General features: G+C 40.6%; 2 protein-coding genes across 25 annotated transcripts in view; one reads left to right on the forward strand and one right to left on the reverse strand.

Annotated features, from left to right (window-relative positions):
• Positions 1-19371, forward strand: part of Ica1l (islet cell autoantigen 1 like) — a 142678-nt gene that overhangs the window by 86731 nt on the left and 36576 nt on the right. For 12 of the 18 annotated variants that reach the window (XM_087205868.1, XM_087205869.1, XM_087205867.1 and 9 more), the window contains one exon: positions 9271-9531. The exons of 3 other annotated variants lie outside the window; for them this stretch is intronic. In XM_087205868.1, coding sequence (XP_087061994.1) covers positions 9271-9531 — 261 coding nt within the window. The remainder of the gene's footprint in view (positions 1-9270; positions 9532-19371) is intronic. 3 more of the 18 variants (XM_087205874.1, XM_087205876.1, XM_087205873.1) reach the window with 1 other exon arrangement.
• Fam117b (family with sequence similarity 117 member B) overlaps positions 1-19371 on the reverse strand; it is a 204117-nt gene that overhangs the window by 68913 nt on the left and 115833 nt on the right. The window contains exons 8-10 of one of the 7 annotated variants that reach the window (XR_015449112.1): positions 19090-19141; positions 17938-18045; positions 1-14752 (exon numbers count right to left, since the gene is read on the reverse strand). The exon at positions 1-14752 is cut by the window's left edge and continues 17025 nt beyond it. The exons of 2 other annotated variants lie outside the window; for them this stretch is intronic. Coding sequence is in view for 3 of the 5 variants with exons in the window: in XM_021263608.2 (XP_021119267.1) it covers positions 19117-19141 (25 nt within the window). In the remaining 2 variants the exon portion in view is untranslated. Of the gene's footprint in view, positions 19142-19371 lie in introns of all 7 variants that reach the window. 4 more of the 7 variants (XR_015449111.1, XM_021263608.2, XM_087205836.1 and 1 more) reach the window with 4 other exon arrangements.

Below are 19371 nucleotides of genomic sequence, written 5' to 3' on the forward strand. Positions count from 1 at the left end.
CATTTGTGTTAGTCTTTCTTTAGGAATCTGGTAAAATTCAGTGGTGTATCTGTCCGGACCTGGCTTTTGCTTTGTTATTAGACTTTTTATTACTTTTCAATCTCATTGCTTGTTATTGATCTTCTTAGGTTGTTTATATCTTTTTATTTGATTTTTTTTAAATTTTTGAGATAGGGTCTTGCTATGTGGATCAGGCTGGACTTAAACTCACCATGTAGCCCAGGCTGGCCTCAAACTTGCAGTGATCCTCCACCCTCAGCCTCCCAGAGTGCTGAGATTACAAATATACACCACCATGCCTGGTTTTTGGCTCAATTTTGATAGGTCATATGCATCCAAAAATTTGTCTATTTCTTCTAGGTTTTCCTCTGTGTGTGTGTGTGTGTGTGTGTGTGTGTGTGTGTTTTCAAAGCATTTCCTAACGATCCTATAAAATTCAGTGTTATCTGTTGTAATAACCCCTTTTTCATCTTTAATTTTATTTATTTGAGCATTCTATTTCTTTGGGGTTAGCTAAGGGTTTGTCCATTTGGCTTTTTTCAAAGAGCCAACCCTTTCTTTTATTAATCCTTTGTATTGTTCTTTTAGTTTCTATTTCATTTTTTTCCCTGCCTTGATCTTTATTATCTTTCCTGTAAAGTTTATGCTGAAAGGTCTGCTATCAGGCAAATTGGGATAGCCTTATGTGTTGTTTTGCTACCTTGAGAATCCTCTTTATCTTTAACCTTAGAGAGCTTGTCTTATTGTTTGTCTCTGACTACTGACCTTTGACCTTATTGTACCTGGATAGTTGTAGCTTTTGCTAGATCGGGGAATTTGGGGTTACTATCTTTTTTTTCTGTTGTTTTTTTTTTTTTGAGACAGGTTTAGGCTGGCCTTGAACTCACTGTGTAGGACAGAATAGCTTCAAAATCATGACAGTACTTCTGCTCAGCCTCCTGAGTGCTGGGATTACAGGGGGATGCCACCACAGCCAGGTACTATCTCTTTTAATAAGCTTTCTAACCTTTTGGCATTCTCAAGTCCCTGTTGAACCCCAGTGACTCAAATACTTTCTTTTTAAATATAATCCCAAAATTTCTGTAAACTTTCCTTGTTTTTTTTTTGGTACTGGAGATGAACTCATGAAGCAGGTGCAGTGCCACTGAGCTAAATCCCTGGCCCAGAGTTTCCTCATTTCTTATCTTTTTTCTCCTGATACTGTGTTTTTTGTTTCTTTGTTTGGAGTTTTTTTTGGTACCAGGGATTGAACTCAGGTCCTTGCACTTGCGAGGCTACTGTGTATTTTCAAATAGCCTCTCTTCCCTTTCATTAATCCTGTGTTCTTTTTTTTCTATTCTGCTGTCATACCTTTTAGCCCACTTCAACTTTTGCTTATTTTTTCAGCTTGAGGATTTCTATTTGATTTTTAAAAATTACTTCAATCCCTGTTAGCTTTCTCTGTTAATGCATCATTTCTCTGTGTGTTTTGAAGCTTGTTTTTTAACAAAAAAATAGCTATTTTGGGCCGGGGATTTAGCTCAGTGGTTTCACTGCCTGCTGCATAAGCACAAGGACCCAAGTTCTATCCCCAGTACCAAAAAAAAAAAACTAGTTTGAATTCTCTGACCAAGAGTTTGCAGACACTGACTGATACATAGTCTGTTCCTGGTGCCTATATTGTCCATTAGGTGAGGTCATAATTTCCTGAAAGTTTTTTTTTTCCTGAAAGTTCTTGATGGTTGTTGGCATACAGCACTGCACTGCACCGTGAAGGATTAGGTATTTGTTCTTGTCTTCATAATCTGGCTTTGTGTATGTTTTTCCATATATTTTAAACAGTCTACTGTACTTATAGTCTCTGAACCTGTTATATTTTCACTATTTCAGCACTAGGTGGCACTCTACGTCCAGGTTTGCCACAATAGGTCTCCTATTGCTGTGTTGTCACTGTTTCAGCACTAAAGGATACCCCAACTCCAGATTTGTCCCAAATCTGTATGTTGTTCAGAATGAACTGGGGAATATCTAAAAAGTTGTTTGCCCCTGAAAGCCTCTACCTGGGGCTGGATAGGCCCAGATCATCATCCAGTCACCTGATTGAGGCCAGGCACCACAGGATTCTATCTGATTCTACTCTTCACCATGAAGGGACCAGCCCCAGGCTCTTATGCAATAACTTAGCTCAATTTTTTTTTTGCCCTCCTTCCCAGTGCTTAAATCTTGCTCCTTATTCACTACCCAAACTTGGGAGGGATGTGGAGGCTGTCCTTTGGCTGGCTGTATACTGTTAAGCTAGGTCACACTGAGTCTCACAGCCACAGGGACCTTGTAGTCTTGGGGCTGTGTGCCAACTCCTTATATGTCTGCCAGTTATGCAGGCTGAAACATGAGTTTATCCTACTAGAGTCAGGTCTTCACCTGATGCTAAGGCAGGTGTTCAGGCTCCATCTGTGATTGCTATCCCAGAGTTCTTTGGCTTCTATGTGGTGTAGGGTGTCACCAAAGTGGGCCTGGAACTTAAGCTCTAAGGCAATATCCTATGCTCACTTTGCTTCTTGAACCCAAGCCTGAGTTTGGGTAAGAGGTTGTAGAGGTAGCCTCTTGGCCATCTGACTAAGGAGGCTCCAAAGTATCAGTCTGCAGGTACCAGCCTGGGAACACAGTCCATGTCTCTGGGGCTTGCTATTATTTGTTTAGTAAGAGTCTGAATTATTTTGATGGGGATCTATTCTTCACCTTCTCCCCTCTAATCCCCAGGGGAGAGACACCTCATAGGGTTCAGGGTTGGGTATACCCACAGCAGCTTTGTGATCTAAGCCCTTTTAACAGCTGTCTTTGATAGTTTCTTTAACCACACCCTGCAGTTAAGATCCACTCATTTCCAGTTAAGTATTCCATTAGTTTCAACAATGACCAGGAGCATAAATTGCTCCAAGACTAAATCTTTCAAATGTGAATTCCTTTGAAAGAATAGTCCCCAAGGTCAATGTCTGAAATTTGTACTGATCCCAGATGGCTTTTTCCCTGGATCTTTCAGGCAAACAATCTGGCTTTTAGTTTAGCCTATAAGGCCATTGAAACTACCAGTCTTCTTCCAGTTGCTTTTCAGCACACTACCTCTATCTTTGAGAGAATTCTTAGGCTTGAATTCTTCCCTACTCCATTGAGAATGAAGTTAGTTCCTTTGAGAAGAGATCAGAAGCAATCTCTTCCAAGGTCTGCTTCTCTCCCCCAAGGAAAACCTGAGTTAGGGGTTGAGCTGGGAGTGGGGCCAATGGCTTGCCTCCCTGAATGACATCTTTGCGTAGGAGTGCTAGATAAGGAGTGGTGACAGAAGACTTAGGTCTTCCCAGCTTGTCTCTTCCTTCTTGAAATTACTACTTTATACTCAGCACTAATGATCAGGGAGGGCCTGGAGTATCCTCTGGATGCCACACCCAACTCAAGAGTCTCCACCCTGTGTGGGGTCTGGCAGGAAATTGGAGCTTACACTCTTGACTGCAGTCACAAGATTCAGCCTTAGGAACAGGTAACTGGAGACAAGCTATGAAATGCTGGTAACCTGCCCTTCTTGGGAAAGTAGCCTTTGGCTGAGAGTTCCAGGGAAAGAGAGCCCTGTGTACCAGGCCAGGGTAGAATTTCCATCTTGCCTAGGGGGAGGAGAGAGCAGGGGAGTGGTTCTCAGTTCAGTTACCACATATTCTCCACATTCCTCCATGAATTCTAGATTTCCTTAAATAAGTTTTTCATGTCATATATGTGCTTGTGTTATCAGAATCTCTTAGCTATGCCAAAATGTAATTGGGTACCTCCTTCTAAAAATGGCTCACCCATTAAATGTTGGGTTCTGGGTTGATTGCCTTTACTTCTGGAGTTAGATTCCAGGTTCTTTTCTTCTCAAAGGATTGAACTAAATGAGCAAAAAGCAGTGGCAAAGTTTATTTGAAAAAGTAAAAGTGAAGAGTGAGAGAGAAACTGTCTCTGCAGAGGGAGCTTGGGCTGAGTAAAAGACGAAAAAGCAAGATAAAATACCCTGGAGAAAGCAGGGTGGGCTATTGTGAAGAAAACCACAAGAGCAAGCTCTTCTTTGTGGCTGTGCCCTTCTATGTCATACAAACCTGAAGGAAACCCATAAGAACTTCTACATATGGGACCTGCGAGGCAGTGCTAGGATGCAGGCTGACATCAGGTCTAGGCCATCCTATTGAAAACCTCAAGATCTCACAAGAAGTCCATGTGCAGGGCTTTGGGAAATTTTCTGTGCATGTATTCTGTTTGTAATTAACAGGTCACACCCACTTCTCCAGCCAGTTTTGCCATGCCCTAATCTCCTATCTCACTTGGGACCATTTCCAGAGACTAAATGCTTGTTTTATCAAAAAAACAAAACAAAATAAAAAAATGTCCTCACTCTGGTCTGGGAGCTCTGCATTCTGTCATACTGGAAGCCCTTTCCTTTTTTTATTGATAAAAGTGTTTAAGGGCTATGACTTTTTTCTATTTGTTGTTATTAAGTTTCCTATGGGGGTATCCAGCCTGCAGTGCACAGAGGATACAACTGGAGCACATTCCATCTCCAGAGCCAGTCCAAGGCCTTCTGCCTTGGTGTTAGTGCCACCACCCAGAGTCATGCCACATGTCCGCTGCTGGCTGCATTTGCGTAGCTCTCAAGGCTACATCGGCAGATGGGAAGGAAGAGCAGCAGGGAGCAGGAAGGGCCAACACCAAGGATGGGCAGATGAGGCCAGGCAGAGATCATCAGGCTGCTGAACCTAGCTGAGTTGAGCAGCATGAATGATGAGCCAGAAAAGGATGAGCTAATTTTACATGAAGCACTTTGCCTTGCCTATCAGAGTGATAATGAGGCCATCACTTACACTTATGATTTGATGGCTAATTTAGGATGTCATTGCATCCCTTGGGAAAGGACAAGATTGGTTCCTCAGGAACTGGGAATAAGGCTAGGGTCTTAAGGGGCTATAGGGCTGCCCTTCTTGCCCCTTTATCAGCCTTTTGATTTCTGAAGGAGAGTTTAGACATGTCTCTTTGGGATCCCTTGCAGTGAATGATAGCAACCTGTTTGGGAAGATAGACTAACTGTAAGAATTGTGGAATTTCCTGCTTGTGTTCTACAAGTGATTGCTTATTAGTCAGAAAGCTCCTTCTTTCCAGATTTCTTCATGGGCATATATGGTGTCTGTATAGATATGTAGCTTCTTGCCTTTCCCTAATATCAATGCACAAGTAAGAGCTATGACCTCCACTTTTGTTTTGTTGTTTTTTGAGACAGAATCTCACTATGTAGTTCAAGCTGGCCTCAAAAGTGTGGTAATCCTCTTGCCACAGCCTCTCAAGTGCCAGGATTACAGGTGTGAACCACCATGCCTAGCTGTTAACTCTGCTTTTTGAGCAGAGGTCCCTGGTGGAAGTTGGCCTCAATGACCTCTTATGAACAGACAACTGAATACTCTGCCTTTCAATGTCCTTCTTGGACAAAGACACTTCCATCACTGGACCATACCTCCTCAGAGTCTTGGAGGGACAGATCACTGATGTCCTGCCTGCCTGCATAGGTCTAGGATAGCACTTATTCACAAGAGTGGCTAATTTGGGGGTCTGTAGGGATTACACAGGCAGAGTTATTAATAGTGCAAGTTTTATAATAACATCAGGGGTATTAAGAGCATTGCCTGATACTTGGCAAGCTATTTCCCAGTTAAATATGAGCATCCCTTGGTCTCAAGAATCACTCTGACCTGACTGAGAGTCAGGACTTCCAGTTTCTGTCCTATAGTTTTCCTCTGTTAGCATAGCTGTAGCTGCTTCTGCTCTGAGGCAGGGTGGCCATCCAGCAGCCACTCCAACTTTTTGAAAAGTATGCCACTGGACAAAGATCTTGTCTTAGCCTGTGGGTCAAGACACCCACAGCAATTCTTCTCTTTTCTGATATGCACAGGAAGAAAGGTTTTCTTAAGTCAGGTATTTTATAATACCATAGAGCAGGATCCACCTGTTGTCTAATTAGGTCAGAGAGACCTAGCATAGTCCCAACAGATAAAATCTGTTTTGGCATTTGTTAGAATGTGAGAGTTTCCTCCAATTTTGCTATTAAATCTCTTTTTAGCAAGGGAGCAGGACACTGGGACAATTAGAAACTCATCATTAAATACTTGTCCTTCAAAGTGACACATCAGAGCAGGAGTAAAAGTGTCTCTGACTAGGAGTCCCCTTGACCCCAACTATGGCTATGGGTCTAGAGGACAGTTTTCCAGAGAAGTCAAGACAGAATGAAGTAATTGAATTAGCTCACCCATAACACCCAGCAGTTACTAAGGGTTCCTCACAGGAAATGATGATGTCCATGGATGGGGCATTGTAGGTTCCCTTAGGCCTCTTCAGAGCAGGAAACCAGGGTTTTAGCTGGCCTAGCCCCTCTCTGGGAGCAGGGACAGTCAACCCTCCAGTGCCATGAGTCAGGCACATTGACTGCCTCACACTTGGAGCAGGGCTCAGGCAGTGGCTCAGTGTAGTCATGTGCCCAGAGTCTAGTCTTACTGTCCTTGATCATCTTTGGATTCCCTTATACAATTTGGGTGAGTTTAAAGCATTGCCAGTTGTGACAGCTATAATTCTAGCTTTTATTTTTTGACCCTTCTCCAGATCCCAGTTGTTGAACACAGAAAACACTAAGTCCAGCAATTGTATCATAGGTGTCTGGGGTCCCATCTGAAGTTGCTTCATTAAACAGATGGGAGACACCCATATCTCCCTGAGAGACAAGTGGGGATCCAAAGACAGGATCATCAAAGATATCTCCCTCTTCCTCAGGGGCTACTCTAAATACTATAGTTTCTGAGCTTTTTCTAAGATTAAAAAATCACAAAAGCCTGAATATAAGGGATTTCTATGTTTTAAGCAGAAACAATTTAACTGAAAAATAGTATCATAGTTTAAACTGCCATCATGTACCAAACTCAGTGGCAAAAACTCAGTGTGGGTTCTCCTTTTTGTGTCATGCATCCTTTAGGCTGACTTTAGGTTTAGAACATCCTATCAAAAACTTGCTGTTAAAAAACAAACAAAAAACCATGCTGTAATTCTCATGAGAAGTCCATGTGCAGGGCTTTGAGAACTGTTTTGCACATGTGTTCCAGGAATTTGTCGTGCCTCTTTCACCAGCCAGTTTTAGCCATGTCTTATCTTCCTGTCTCACAAGCAAAAGAGACCTACCAGGAAGGACTGAAGCAAGCAGAGCTGAAAGGAGAAGTTTCTGTACAGCACATCAGGAAGAATTATCTGAGCTGCTGAGAAAAAGTAGAGCTTTGACTTAACTTTATCAAGCTCTATCTCTATTTTTGTTGTAGAGAGGGTAATTTCTGGTAACCCAAAGGAAAAGTTATTCCAGTTTGTGGCCCCTAAATTAACAGTGTAAATTAGCGGTGATGAATCTATGCCACACATGCTGCAGAGGGCTGTTTGTATCATTCAAAGCTGTAAAAGGCTTGCCATCACTGGTATGAATCCCTTGTTCTTGATATTCAGGTTTCCTCAACTTAGCCTTGGTAAAGGACAAGTTGTGTACCTTGCCACTTTTATTTTTAGAGGAAAGTGACTTTTACCCCAACTAATTAGAGATTGAGATGACAAAATTTTTCTTTTGGTGTGGGTGTGGTAATTATACCTGATATCTGTTACATAAAAGGATAATTTCCTATGGACAGTGATACGACTTTTTAAAAACTATTTTCATATTTCAGGAAGTCTGTTTCTCTTTCAAGCAAGAGTTATTCAATAGGCTTTTAGCTGGATGTGGTGGTGCACACCTGTTATCCTAGCACTTAAGAGGTCGAGGCAGGAGGATCACCATGAATTCAGGGCAAGCCTAGGGTACACAGTGATTTCAAGGCCAGCCTGGGCTATACAGTGAGACCTGTCTGAAAAAAACAAAAATAAATAAGTAAATAAAATAAAATAAAATTTAAAAGTTTAAAAATAATAGCCTTTAAAATTTATAGGCAAAAGCCAGGCGTGGTGCTGCATGCCTGTAATCCCAGCATTTGGGAGGCTGAGGCAAAAGGATTGCTATGAGTTCAAGGCCAGCCTGGGCTACACAGTAAGATCCTGCCTCAAAAAAAATTTTATAGGCAAAGACTTTTTTTGTTTTTATTCATTTTTAAATGATTTTATTTTATTACACTGTAATCAAAATATGTCATTTGTAATATATTTAGATACTTACTGATTTTTTGTTTTGTTTTGTTTTGGGTTTTTTGGTACCGGAGATCGAACTCAAGACCTTGCACTTGCAAGGCAGGCGGCAGGAACCATTGAGCTAAATCCCCAGCCCATAATAAATCTTTTCTTTTTGTTTTTGGTACTGGGGATCAAACTCTGGTCCTTGAGCTTGCGAGGCAGGCAGCGGAATTGTTTTGTTTTTTGAGACAGGGTCTTACTATGTAGTTCAGACTGGCCTTGAACTCAGTATGTAGCCCAGGCTGACCTCAAACTCACAGCAATCCTCCTGCCTCAGCTTCCTGAGTGCTGGGATTACAGGAGTGTACCACCACACACAGCCCTGATTTTCTTATGTACTTTAGTATAATCATTTTTTGTGATATTTTAAATGTATGCTTAGTAAGTTTTGTTTTTATTATGAGGGTTTGTGTATATCCAAAATAGCCACTTCTTTTCTTAGGGTCTTGGGGATTGAACCCAGGGCCTTCTCACTGAGTTATATCCCCAACACTTTGTTCTGAGACAGGGTCTCACTAAATTGCCCAGTTGGGCTTGAATTTGTGATCCTCCTGCCTCAGCCTCCCAGAGTGCTGGGATTACAAGCATGAGCTATCATTCCTGGCTCAAAATAACTTCCTTAGTTTCAAACCCCCAAGTTGAATGTAATCATTTTATATCACAAATATATACTAATTTAAAAAACTAACTTATTGATTGTACTATTTGGAGCTTTTATGTCTTTTGTTGTTTTGGCTGTTTTGTTTTCTTCTGTCTCCTGTTTTAATTTTTTTCTATTTCTTTATGTATCTCCCATAACTTTTGTCTTGTATAGATGGTAGTTCAATTATTTCATACATTAATATTTGTAACTATTATATCTTCATTGTACAAACATGACCATTTTGATCTAAAAGCCTGCCAAATTAGAAAATTGCCACATAAACTTCAAATCAATTTAGTGGTGGTTGTATAAGAACAATGAAACATTTGAATTATCCTACATCCTACTCTCATTTCCTCCAAAAAAGCCTTTCTGTTTTTATTTTCAATCAGCAGTGGTGAAAGATCTATCTGTAGAATCACTGGAAGGAGAAGATTTTGAGAAGGAATTCTCATTTCTGAACAGTCTCCTAAGTCCCGGTTCTTCAAGCACTAGTGAATTTGCCCAGGAATTTCAGACTTCCTGTGGGAGCCCCACTGCCAGTCTCATATTCCAGGAGGCTTCTGTGGGGTCTGAGCCTCTTGCTCATTCCTCTCAGTTCCTTCCTTCACAACTCTTTGACCTTGGCCTTCACACTGCTGGAGCTTTCAACAGTAAGTGTCAGAAATATTTGGACATATCCCTTATTTTATCTTTATGAAGTAGAACTGTGTGCTTGTTGATGCTAGAATCAACAAGGAGATCAATTTTAACATTAGTACTACTAGATAAAATCTGCAGTAACACCAGTGAACTAGAAAAATACCAAATACAGGTGCCCCTGGAATCTACCAATAAGACTGACCACAAGGGCTGTTTCCTTGCTACATCCACCAAACTCCTGTGGTCTTCCCTGACTTTCCCAGGTGTCTGGATTTGCAACTCTTGACCTTTTCAGTTACCCTTCCATCAAATGGTACTGTTTCTTCTTTCTTCAAACAAAATTTGGTGTGCTTTACTCCTGAGAGTTTAGAATTTGACAAGAGAAAAAGGAACAGCTTGGGCGGCTAGTTCCAGGCCAGCTTTCTGGGCAGGATGTCGAGTGGGGACTGCTGGAGTAAGCTTGGGGTAGGGCTGACCTGAAGAAAGGGTCACCTGCTCCTTCTACTCATCTGCAGCTCCACCATCCTGTGTCCCGATCTACACCTGGGCATTTTACTCTCACATCTTTATTGATTACCACCTCCTGCCCATTGTTTCTGAAATATTTCTCAGATTTCCCACTCTACTGCCAGAACCATCTAGAGCCTCATTTGGTTTCCTGGGTTGCTGCAAGAGTTCCTACAGGCCTACAACCCCCAGTTCTTCCTCCACACTTCCTCATTATTTCCTTAAGAAGTTTCTGACGTCAGCACCTGCTTGCATTTAAAAAAAATTTTTTTTAAAGCACCCTGGAAAACCTGCTTTTCTCTTACCTTAGGTTATAGTTTTTCTCTAGATGTCCCTCCAAAGCCTCATGCACTCATAGGTCAGACTTTTGGGAGGCGATTGGACCATGGGGGCAAAATGCCCATCAGTGGATTAGTCCACTGATGAGTTTACAGTGGACCCGCAAGTTATGACCAACCTGACATACAAACAACTTGGGTTATGACTAGAATTTTAGTTTTAACTTATGAACAAAGTTTTGAGTTTACACCTGAATGCCAGCCACTTGTGCTTCCAGATGGTCTCAGATACAGATTTAACCCTTAAAGAGTTCTGGAAGGAACATTACAACATCTTTTCCTGTGTGGGGTTAATTGAGAAATCTTGGGCCAATCTCTAAGGACAGTAAGATCTGCCTGAATATAGGAGAGAGACTTTGAAGACTGTATAGAGGAGCCTGAGTCTTCAACTGACCAACTTGAGTTACAACCAACCCTCGAGAACAAATTGAGTTTGTAAGCCAAGGGTCCACTGTGTAAATATGATGTTGGGAGATGAAGCCTGGTTAAAGGAGATGTGTCACGGGTGTTGCCTGAAAGAGTCTATCTTCCTGCCTTCTCCCTTGATCTCTCTCTCTGCTTCCTGTATGCCATGCTGTGAGCAACCCTTCTCTGCCATGCCCCTCTACATGCTTCCCCTGCCTTGGAGTCAGCTGATTTTGGACTGAAACCTCTACAAACTGTGAGCCAAAATAAACCTTTCCTCCTTTAAATTGTGGGTGTCAGGTATGATGTCTCAGCAATAAGAAAGTAACTAGACAGCTTACTTCAAAATACTTATCATTTCTATCACTATATTTAGGGCTTCCAGATCTCTCTGAGGCATCTATCTTTGTGTTGCTTCTTTGGTTTATGATGTTTGGTAATGGAGCTTGGACATGAGCTCAATTACGCATTAGATTCCTAATGCAGTGTTTTCTCCACATAAGCCAATCCTTAAATTCTTTTAGAGTAATGACTTCTCCAGCCCCCATTGTGCTTTTTTTTTTTTGCCTGTGGTCGTAGTTTATCTTGCCTTACATCCCTGTCTCTCACCCCATAGATGTTATCCTCTAAAAAACTCCACAGCACCAAGCAATGTTTTAATGCCTTTGTATTAAAATGCTATGTTCAGGGCCTGGGGATTTAGCTCAGTGGTTCTGCCGCCTGCCTTGCAAGCGCAAGGACCCGAGTTCAATCCCTGGTACCAAAAAAAAAAAAAAAATACTGTGTTCACACTGTAACCAGTTTCCTCCCTTTGGTTGGATTCTTGTCCTGAGGGTGACAAAGACTGAGGCATCTGGATACAGCAAGCAGTGGGGAGTGACTGGGTGTGGCTTATTATAAAACACAAACAAGGGGCTGGGGATTTAGCTCAGTGGCACAGTGCCTGCCTTGCAAATGCAAGGTCCTGAGTTTGATCCCTGGCACCAAAAAAAAAAAAAAAAAAAGAAGAAGTAGAGAAGAAAACACAGACAAAAGTTCTCACTAGATGAGGGAGGCAAGAGGACACCAAGGAAGCGCCTGAACCTAAAAGCTTATATACACAGCTCTGTGGTGCACCCACAGGGCAGACACGGGGGCAGAGGACAGATTTGTTGCTATTGCTTGTCAGGCTTCCCATTGCCAACAGATTCCATCAGATCTTTCTTTTGCAGCTTCAACTTCACTCAAGGCTTATTTCACCTTGCCTTCAGTTTATTCGCTCAGACCTTTGCTCTTTCTCCATTTATTTTCTGGTCTCACCGCCCCCCCCCCCCACCAGTGGCAACCCTTAACTGGTGTTAGCATCATTCACTGGAATTGCTTGCAGCTGAGAGGGGCACAGGCAGGGAGCAGTCAGGGCCCACCCCTGCCAGGCCTATTTACTTCTCCTGAGTAGAAGTCAGGAGGAGGGCCCATTGGTGGATCTGTTTGTATCACCATCTGTAGCTTTAAAGCTATATATCTACAGGTTCCACATTCTAGATTTGACCAACTCCAAACTGAAAATATCTGAAAAACAGTTGTCTCTGTTGTGATCATACACAAACTTGTTTTTGTCACTGTCTTAACAATATAGTGTTAACAATGTTGTACATAGCATTCACATTGCCTTGGGTATTAAAGGTAGTTTAGTGATGATTTAAAGTACTGTCTATAAGTGGAGGTATATAGGTTATGTATAAACACTATACCATTTTATATAAGGGACTTAAATATTTGCACATTTCAGTATCCACAAAGGTCTTCGAACTGGTCACTGTTGGATACCAAAGGGCCACTGTGCTAAACTTGCTACACATTGTACAGTTACCACAGAGTTGGGCTCAGGTGTCAACTGAGGCAGTCTGATTTTAGAGTTTTATGTCTATGTGCTGTATTTCTCACTATTTTAGACTGGTTGGCATAAAAGCAACATTTTTTTTTTCAGGAATAGACATAGCCTCCCCTTTATTTACAGTTAGGAAGTTATCTATAAGTTTGATATTTTTAAAGATCTTTTTATCTGATATGAATTATTTATTGAAAGACAACAAGTTTTATTTATAAACATGTTAAGGGCTGGGGATTTAGCTCAGTGGTTCTGCTGCCTGCCTCACAACCGCAAGGTCCCGAGTTTGATCCCTGATACCCCCCCCTCAAAAAAAATGTATTTATAAACATGTAAGGTTTTTAGTTTCAGCCATGGAAGACTAAGGGCCCTGTGGTTTTAAAGGAGAATTCCAGCTAAGGAAGTAAAAGAACTTTTATACCTGTTACTGAGGCTGTTTAGCTTCACTGAGCCATAAATGTGACAAGCGATAAGTATAGTTGAAGACTGTCAGCAGGAGCCAGTATAGTACTTGGAACCCATTTTTATATCTAGTTTAAATTATTATTAATTTTTATATATCTTTTTGGTTATACTTTTTTGCTAGGTCTTTAAGGCCAAGTAAAGTGAGATCTGTGACAATTAAAATTAATCTCTTCTCATATATCAAAGTCAGTTTACTTTTTTTTTTTTTTTGGTACCGGGATCGAATTCGGGACCTTGCGTTTGTGAGGCAGGCGGTGTGGAACCACTGAGCTAAATCCCCAAGCCTCTCAGGGGTTACTTTTGGGACCATGTACAGAGCTTCTTAGGTCCTCTGTTAGTGTCATCTGCCAGGATGACTCACGGTCCTGCATGACCATATGGCTTCCCCTGGAAGCATGGGAGACTTTTTTTGATGACCCTTTTTTTAGCACAATGTGCACTGGTTGACTCCTGTCCTCTGGAGTCTAACAATCTCCTGTTCAGGAGGCCAGTAACTCACCAGAGTTGTAGGATCTTGTAGAGAGGTCTTCTTATGTCATGGGTCTTTGTTGACCTTGGAGGGCAAGGGCCAAAATATTGGTTCTCACAGTGTAGTTATCATTTTTAGCTTTGGTCTCTAAGGAGGTGAGTTACACTAGCATTGAGGTGGGAGTGGTAGGTTTAACTATCTTATTATTATCTGGATAGTAAGCACTTTGAAATATAAAGTATGACCAGGGAACTGTTATTTTTTTGTAACCATAATTATTTTAATAGATAACAGTTATAAAGTTTTACAGGGAAAATATGAAATCAAGAGCACACATAACATTTTAACATAACAATTATGTTAACATTATTAGGTTAGAAGTATTATGGTTTCTTAATCTCTAAAAGTACATTTAATTTTTTATTTTAGTATAGAATACCTTATTACAAAGAACAGCTGTAGTTTATTAGATGGGATATTTGTTCACTATACCTCCTTATTATAAAGCCAAGTTGGAAGCCTTGTCTTTTTGTCTTTTTAATTTATATTTGGAGAAAAGTCAATCTTTTAAAGTCCCAGTTTATAAAATAAAACCTAACAGTGCTGTTTTGGGGACAAACATTGAGCTACTTAAGGCATTTAAGGATGTACTGTACATCTTTAAGATCTCTCTATATATTTTAGGGGAGAGATAAAGGGAGAAAAAATACAAGATCTTGTTTAGGACCCCAAGTTCAGGTTGTGTAAATTGCGAGTCTTATCTTGAGGTACACTGCATGTGCAGCCCAACCCAAACTGAGCTGAGGCCACAGCCTATCTCACTTTTTAAGTCATAACTAATCTAGGCATCTCTGTCAGTTACACAGAGATCTATATCCACAACAAGCATCCTTCTTCTTGGCACATGGCTACTTTAATCTTCATTAACAGATTAGAAAGGGATCTGTATACAACAGCTGGATTTTACTCAAATTTACCCTAAAGATCTTTATATCTAGGGACCTGTGACATATGCAGGGAACTTATAGAGGGTTTTAAAAGTCTGGACATGTCACTTTGTAACTACAAATCACATACTATTGTAACAAATCATAACAATTATAAAGGTTTTACCTCCACAAACAACTTTAGTTAGGATGTCACCAGTACAAAAAGTTTTTTAGCTTTGTATCTTTGAAGACCTGTACATTTGGGAAACACAAATAAATTTAATACACTGTGAGGTTAGCAATAACAAGTGTCACAACTATACATAAAAATCTTTTTGTATACTACATTTTATATAATATAAATATATTATATTTACTTAGTTTTTACACTTAAGGCAGATTTTAGATTTTTTAACAGGCTTACGGGGTATAACTGCACTGACAAAAATTAAGGAACATCTTTAGAGGTCTTATAAGTTTAGGAAACAGTGCTGCTGGCCACAAATAGACTTACTATCCAATATACAGAGTGTCTCATCTATACAAGAGCAAAATGTTTAATCCAAGCCACTATATGTAGATCTAGTTTTAAATGGCAGGACCAAACTTAGAAAGAGATGACAAATGTTGATCATTTTATATATCTAAGGACTAGATGAATATTGTACAAAAGAGGACATCCATTAGTTATTTTGCATGTATTAAACTTATGTAGTTTTAACTCTATAAACAACTTTAAAGCTTAGACTTATAGCATATCTTGTTTTTCGATACATAGGTTATGTTATAAACTAAGACAATAGTTATTTATTTAACAAATATACTGATTATTGAAAACATTTTATAAGTTTGATTATAACATTTGATTTAACTTTTAAAACTCAATTTTACTAACAAAAAGTTTAACAATAGATAACACAAGAAACTAAGTACAATATAGAACCTTTGCTTTTAAATCTAGTTTTGTAAGTTTAATCAAGAGCATTGTAATATCTTTAGAAACCCTTATTGTTTTAGACATAGAGAATTTAACTTTTTAATTATAACCAATTCCAATATACCACAATAATGTATTTAATAACATTTTGGGGGTGTGTCACTATAAGACTTTGGAAAAAACCTGGAAAATCTCGTCAGTAGACAAACTAAACAAATTGACCCAGGCAGCTGCTCTTTAATCCACAGAGAAAAGTCTTATCCAGAAGTTTTTCCCAAGCCCAAGGGATCCCCACTTATTTATCTTAACAGTTATCTTAGATGACTTATGAGAAGCAAATTTTAACAGTTAACACCTTTGAAAGTAGTGTGTGTGTGTGTATGAGAGAGAGATCTTTGATGAAGGAAAAACTCTTTAAGTCATTGCATACAGACAACCATAAGCATTGTATTTATAAAACCAACTCTTGAAATTATTTTGATTGGCTAACAACTTGGATGGGGAAAATGTGACCAACTTTAAAGACTGTTATTTTTACCAATGGATTTAAGTTAGCCCACTGTTAAGCTGTGTGAACCAAAAAGCATTTGGGCTAAATATTATGAGTTCCTACCTATTTATAAGCCAATGTAAGTAGAACAGATAACTGAAAATTGACATGTAGAAACATATGCATTAATTTAAATTATAAGCCTCATGTTATCAAACTTTAAGGCTTTTATTTTTAAGTCTCATGTAAGCCTCAAGCCCACTAGGCTCCTGTAATGTTTAAGTGAATCTGGGTATTTCCAAAAACCTAGATAACCAGTTTTTTATTGAAAGCCCAAGACAGCCAGAAGTTTCCAAGGGCAAAAATAAAGAAAAAACAAAATTGATATGTATTCAGAAAGCTTTAACAAAGCAACTGTAGATACCTTAATCCATTTAAATGGACAAACCAGAAACAAACACACACAATTACTTTTAAGTCAGAGTGCACTCTTAGATGTATTGGGCAAGGTGAGTTATAACAATGTGTTGTAAATCTGTAACTTTTTAGGGGTGACCAATTAGCACAGAGATCTCTTATAATAAGCTAACACCAGTAAGAGTTAAACAGAGACTAAGTTAGACGGAGAATGAGAAAAACCCCTTTATACTGTAAAAACAAGGACTGCCTGAAGAAAGACTAGGTGATATTTATCTTTGGACTGTAGCTACTATAGTAAATTGCTCCTCTGATAGCTGTTCCCTTGTATTATAGTACTGTGGTAAACTGCTTGAAAGCTGTTCACCTGTATTAAAGTTATACAGTAAACTACTTTTGATAGGGGATCCAGACAGCAGGAAGGTTCCTTTCGAGTTTTAGTGGGGGTTTTTGGTAAAGATAGATTAGGTGATAAGAGTGCCACCACCTTATATCCTTTGTTACTCTTTCTCTGTCTCTCTCTGCCTATGACAGCAAGAGAGTGAATCCCCACTCTCTTGGGCAGATGGACATAGCCATGCTCTGTGCCAACGTATTATTCCTTGAGGGTGTGCCCAGGGCCTAATCCTCATGGTGGATAGGTGGGTTTGGATTGAATACGTTTTGAGAGCTTCTAGGAGAAACAGGAACCCTTATAAGGACATCCTTAGGCTGATGTCCTGGAGAGAAGGGTGGTGGTGCCAAGTGGCCTTTTGTTCATAGAAGGGGCAGCCCCTCCCACCCTCTGCAGAGTCTAAAGGAAGAGGCTGAGTAGATTGAAACTAGCTGCTGGTCCCTGAGCACTGCCAGCTTTCAAGTAGTTGGACTGATAAAATGGCCTGGGGGAACTCGCCCTTGACTTTGACCTTTGTCCTAGCAAACCCTTCTCAAGGAGTTCAGGGGATTGTTAGATACTGGCTCTATGAAAGTCAGGGTGGAGGGCCAATTCCCAGAGGACGAGGGAGCCCAAAATGTGGACCAGGATCCTAACCTGTTCCCAGCCTAGTAAATCAAGACATATCCAAAGGGGGAGGTCTGTCGTATTAGCACAGTGAGAAAAGTCCAAACCTGTAGCTCAACTCTTAATGGAGGCTTAAGGGAGGGCTCTCTCTAAGGTCACCTGGGAAAGGAGATACCTGAAGAACAGAGATTTTACCTTGCCTCACAGAAGAATGTAGGTGGAATGATAGATAAGTAGAGAGCTTTCTCTTGGATACCTAGACAGGATGTCAGGACCCAGCTCCCACTGGGGGCCTTTGAGTACCCAGCAGGGAATAGCCCCAGCCATGGTCTCACAGTTGCTACCTGAGCTTTCATCAGTTCCACACAACCAGAGTGGATCTATCTCTGGAAAGGAATTCAGCTCCCTCTGGCTAACATTCCCACTGGTTTCAGGGGGATTAACCAAGAGGTGCTTGAGAACCCGTCCTCTGCTTCAAGAGTGGCAGCTGCTCTAAGAGCTTTTAACTGGCTGGCAAGGTTCTGTTTCTCAGATTTCTATAAGGGACAGATAAAGACAGAATACATGTGATCCAGCTATTCCACCTCACTTACTTCTCTGTACAGAAGACGAGCCCACATTGGGCACCAAAGATGTAACCAGCTTCCTCCCTCTGGTTGAGTTCTTGTCCTGAGGGTGACGAAGACTGAGGCAACAGGACACTGCAAGCAGTGGGGAGTGACTGGGTGTGGTTTATTAGAAACAACAGAGAGGGCTGGGGATTTAGCTCAGTGGTTCCACTGCCTGCCTCACAAGCGGAAGGTCCTGAGTTTGATCCCCGGTACCAAAAAAAGAAACAACAGAGAAAAGCCCTCACTAGACAAGGAGGGCAACAGGACACTAAGGAAGCACCTGAATCTAAAAGCTTATGTCCAACTCTGTGGTACTGGGCGGACGAAAGGGCAGAGACGTGTAAAACTGCAAGTTTTCCCCAGTTTGCTGCTACTACTATTTGCCAGGCTTCCTGTCAATTCTTTGTCTTGTGCAACTGCAACTTCACTGGAGGCTTATCTCACCTTGCTTTCAGTTTACTCAGTTTATTTAGTTTGTTCAGGCCTTTGCCCTTTGTCCCTTTATTTTCTGGTCTCAATAATGTATCTACCCATATCTCAAGGGCACACTCTGTGGAGTGATTCATTTTTGTGCTATGACAGCAACATAAAATTAGCTCAATAAACAAAGTATCTGTTAAATAATCACTAAGCAAGAATTTATTGAATAGGCTAATAGTAAGAGTATGCAGTATTATATGATAGAGGCATTCAATCTAGGATAATTCAGGTGTTTTGCTATACTAAAGAAAAGAAATTTTTTTTGTACTGGGGATCAAACTCAGGACCTTGTGCTTGCCAGGCAGGTGCCGATGCCACTGAGCCAAATCCCTGGCCCTATACTAAAATTTTTTAAGACACTTATTTTTGCATGCTACCTCAATAGTCTCGTAGTTACAAAGATTTACAAACTGATTGATTCTCCAATGTGTACTCCTACTCTTCTTTCTCCTTAACGTACCATATCTCTGGCAGCACTGGATTTTTAGTTTCTTACTTTTTTTTTTCGGAGACAGGGTCTTGCTATGTAGTTCAGGCTGGCCTTGAACTCATTATGTCGCCTATGCAGTTCTCAAACTCACGGCAATCCTACTGCCTCATCCTCCTGAGTGCTGAGATTACAGATATGTGCCACGGCACAGCTCAGTTTCTTACCTTATAATATCAAAAATATTTCTTCACTCAAAAGATTTGGTCTGGTCCCCATCTGCAGGCAGAAAAGATATTCCCATTTAAAAGATGAAGCAAGTAGAGGCCGGGGATTTAGCCCAGTGGTTCCGTCGCCTGCCTCGCAAGCGCAAGGACCCGAGTTCGATCCCCGGTACCAAAAAAAAAAAAAATGAAGCAAGTTATAATCTAGTGTTTGAGTGACTTTCTCAAGATCATCAGGCAGTTTAAATAGTTAAAACATAGTCTAGTACAGGACTCTACCTCACC

The sequence above is a fragment of the Heterocephalus glaber genome, unplaced genomic scaffold (assembly GCF_053883595.1).
Source record: "Heterocephalus glaber isolate CG9 unplaced genomic scaffold, H.glaber_assembly_v1.0 deba00000621, whole genome shotgun sequence".
Taxonomy (NCBI): Eukaryota; Metazoa; Chordata; class Mammalia; order Rodentia; family Bathyergidae; genus Heterocephalus; species Heterocephalus glaber.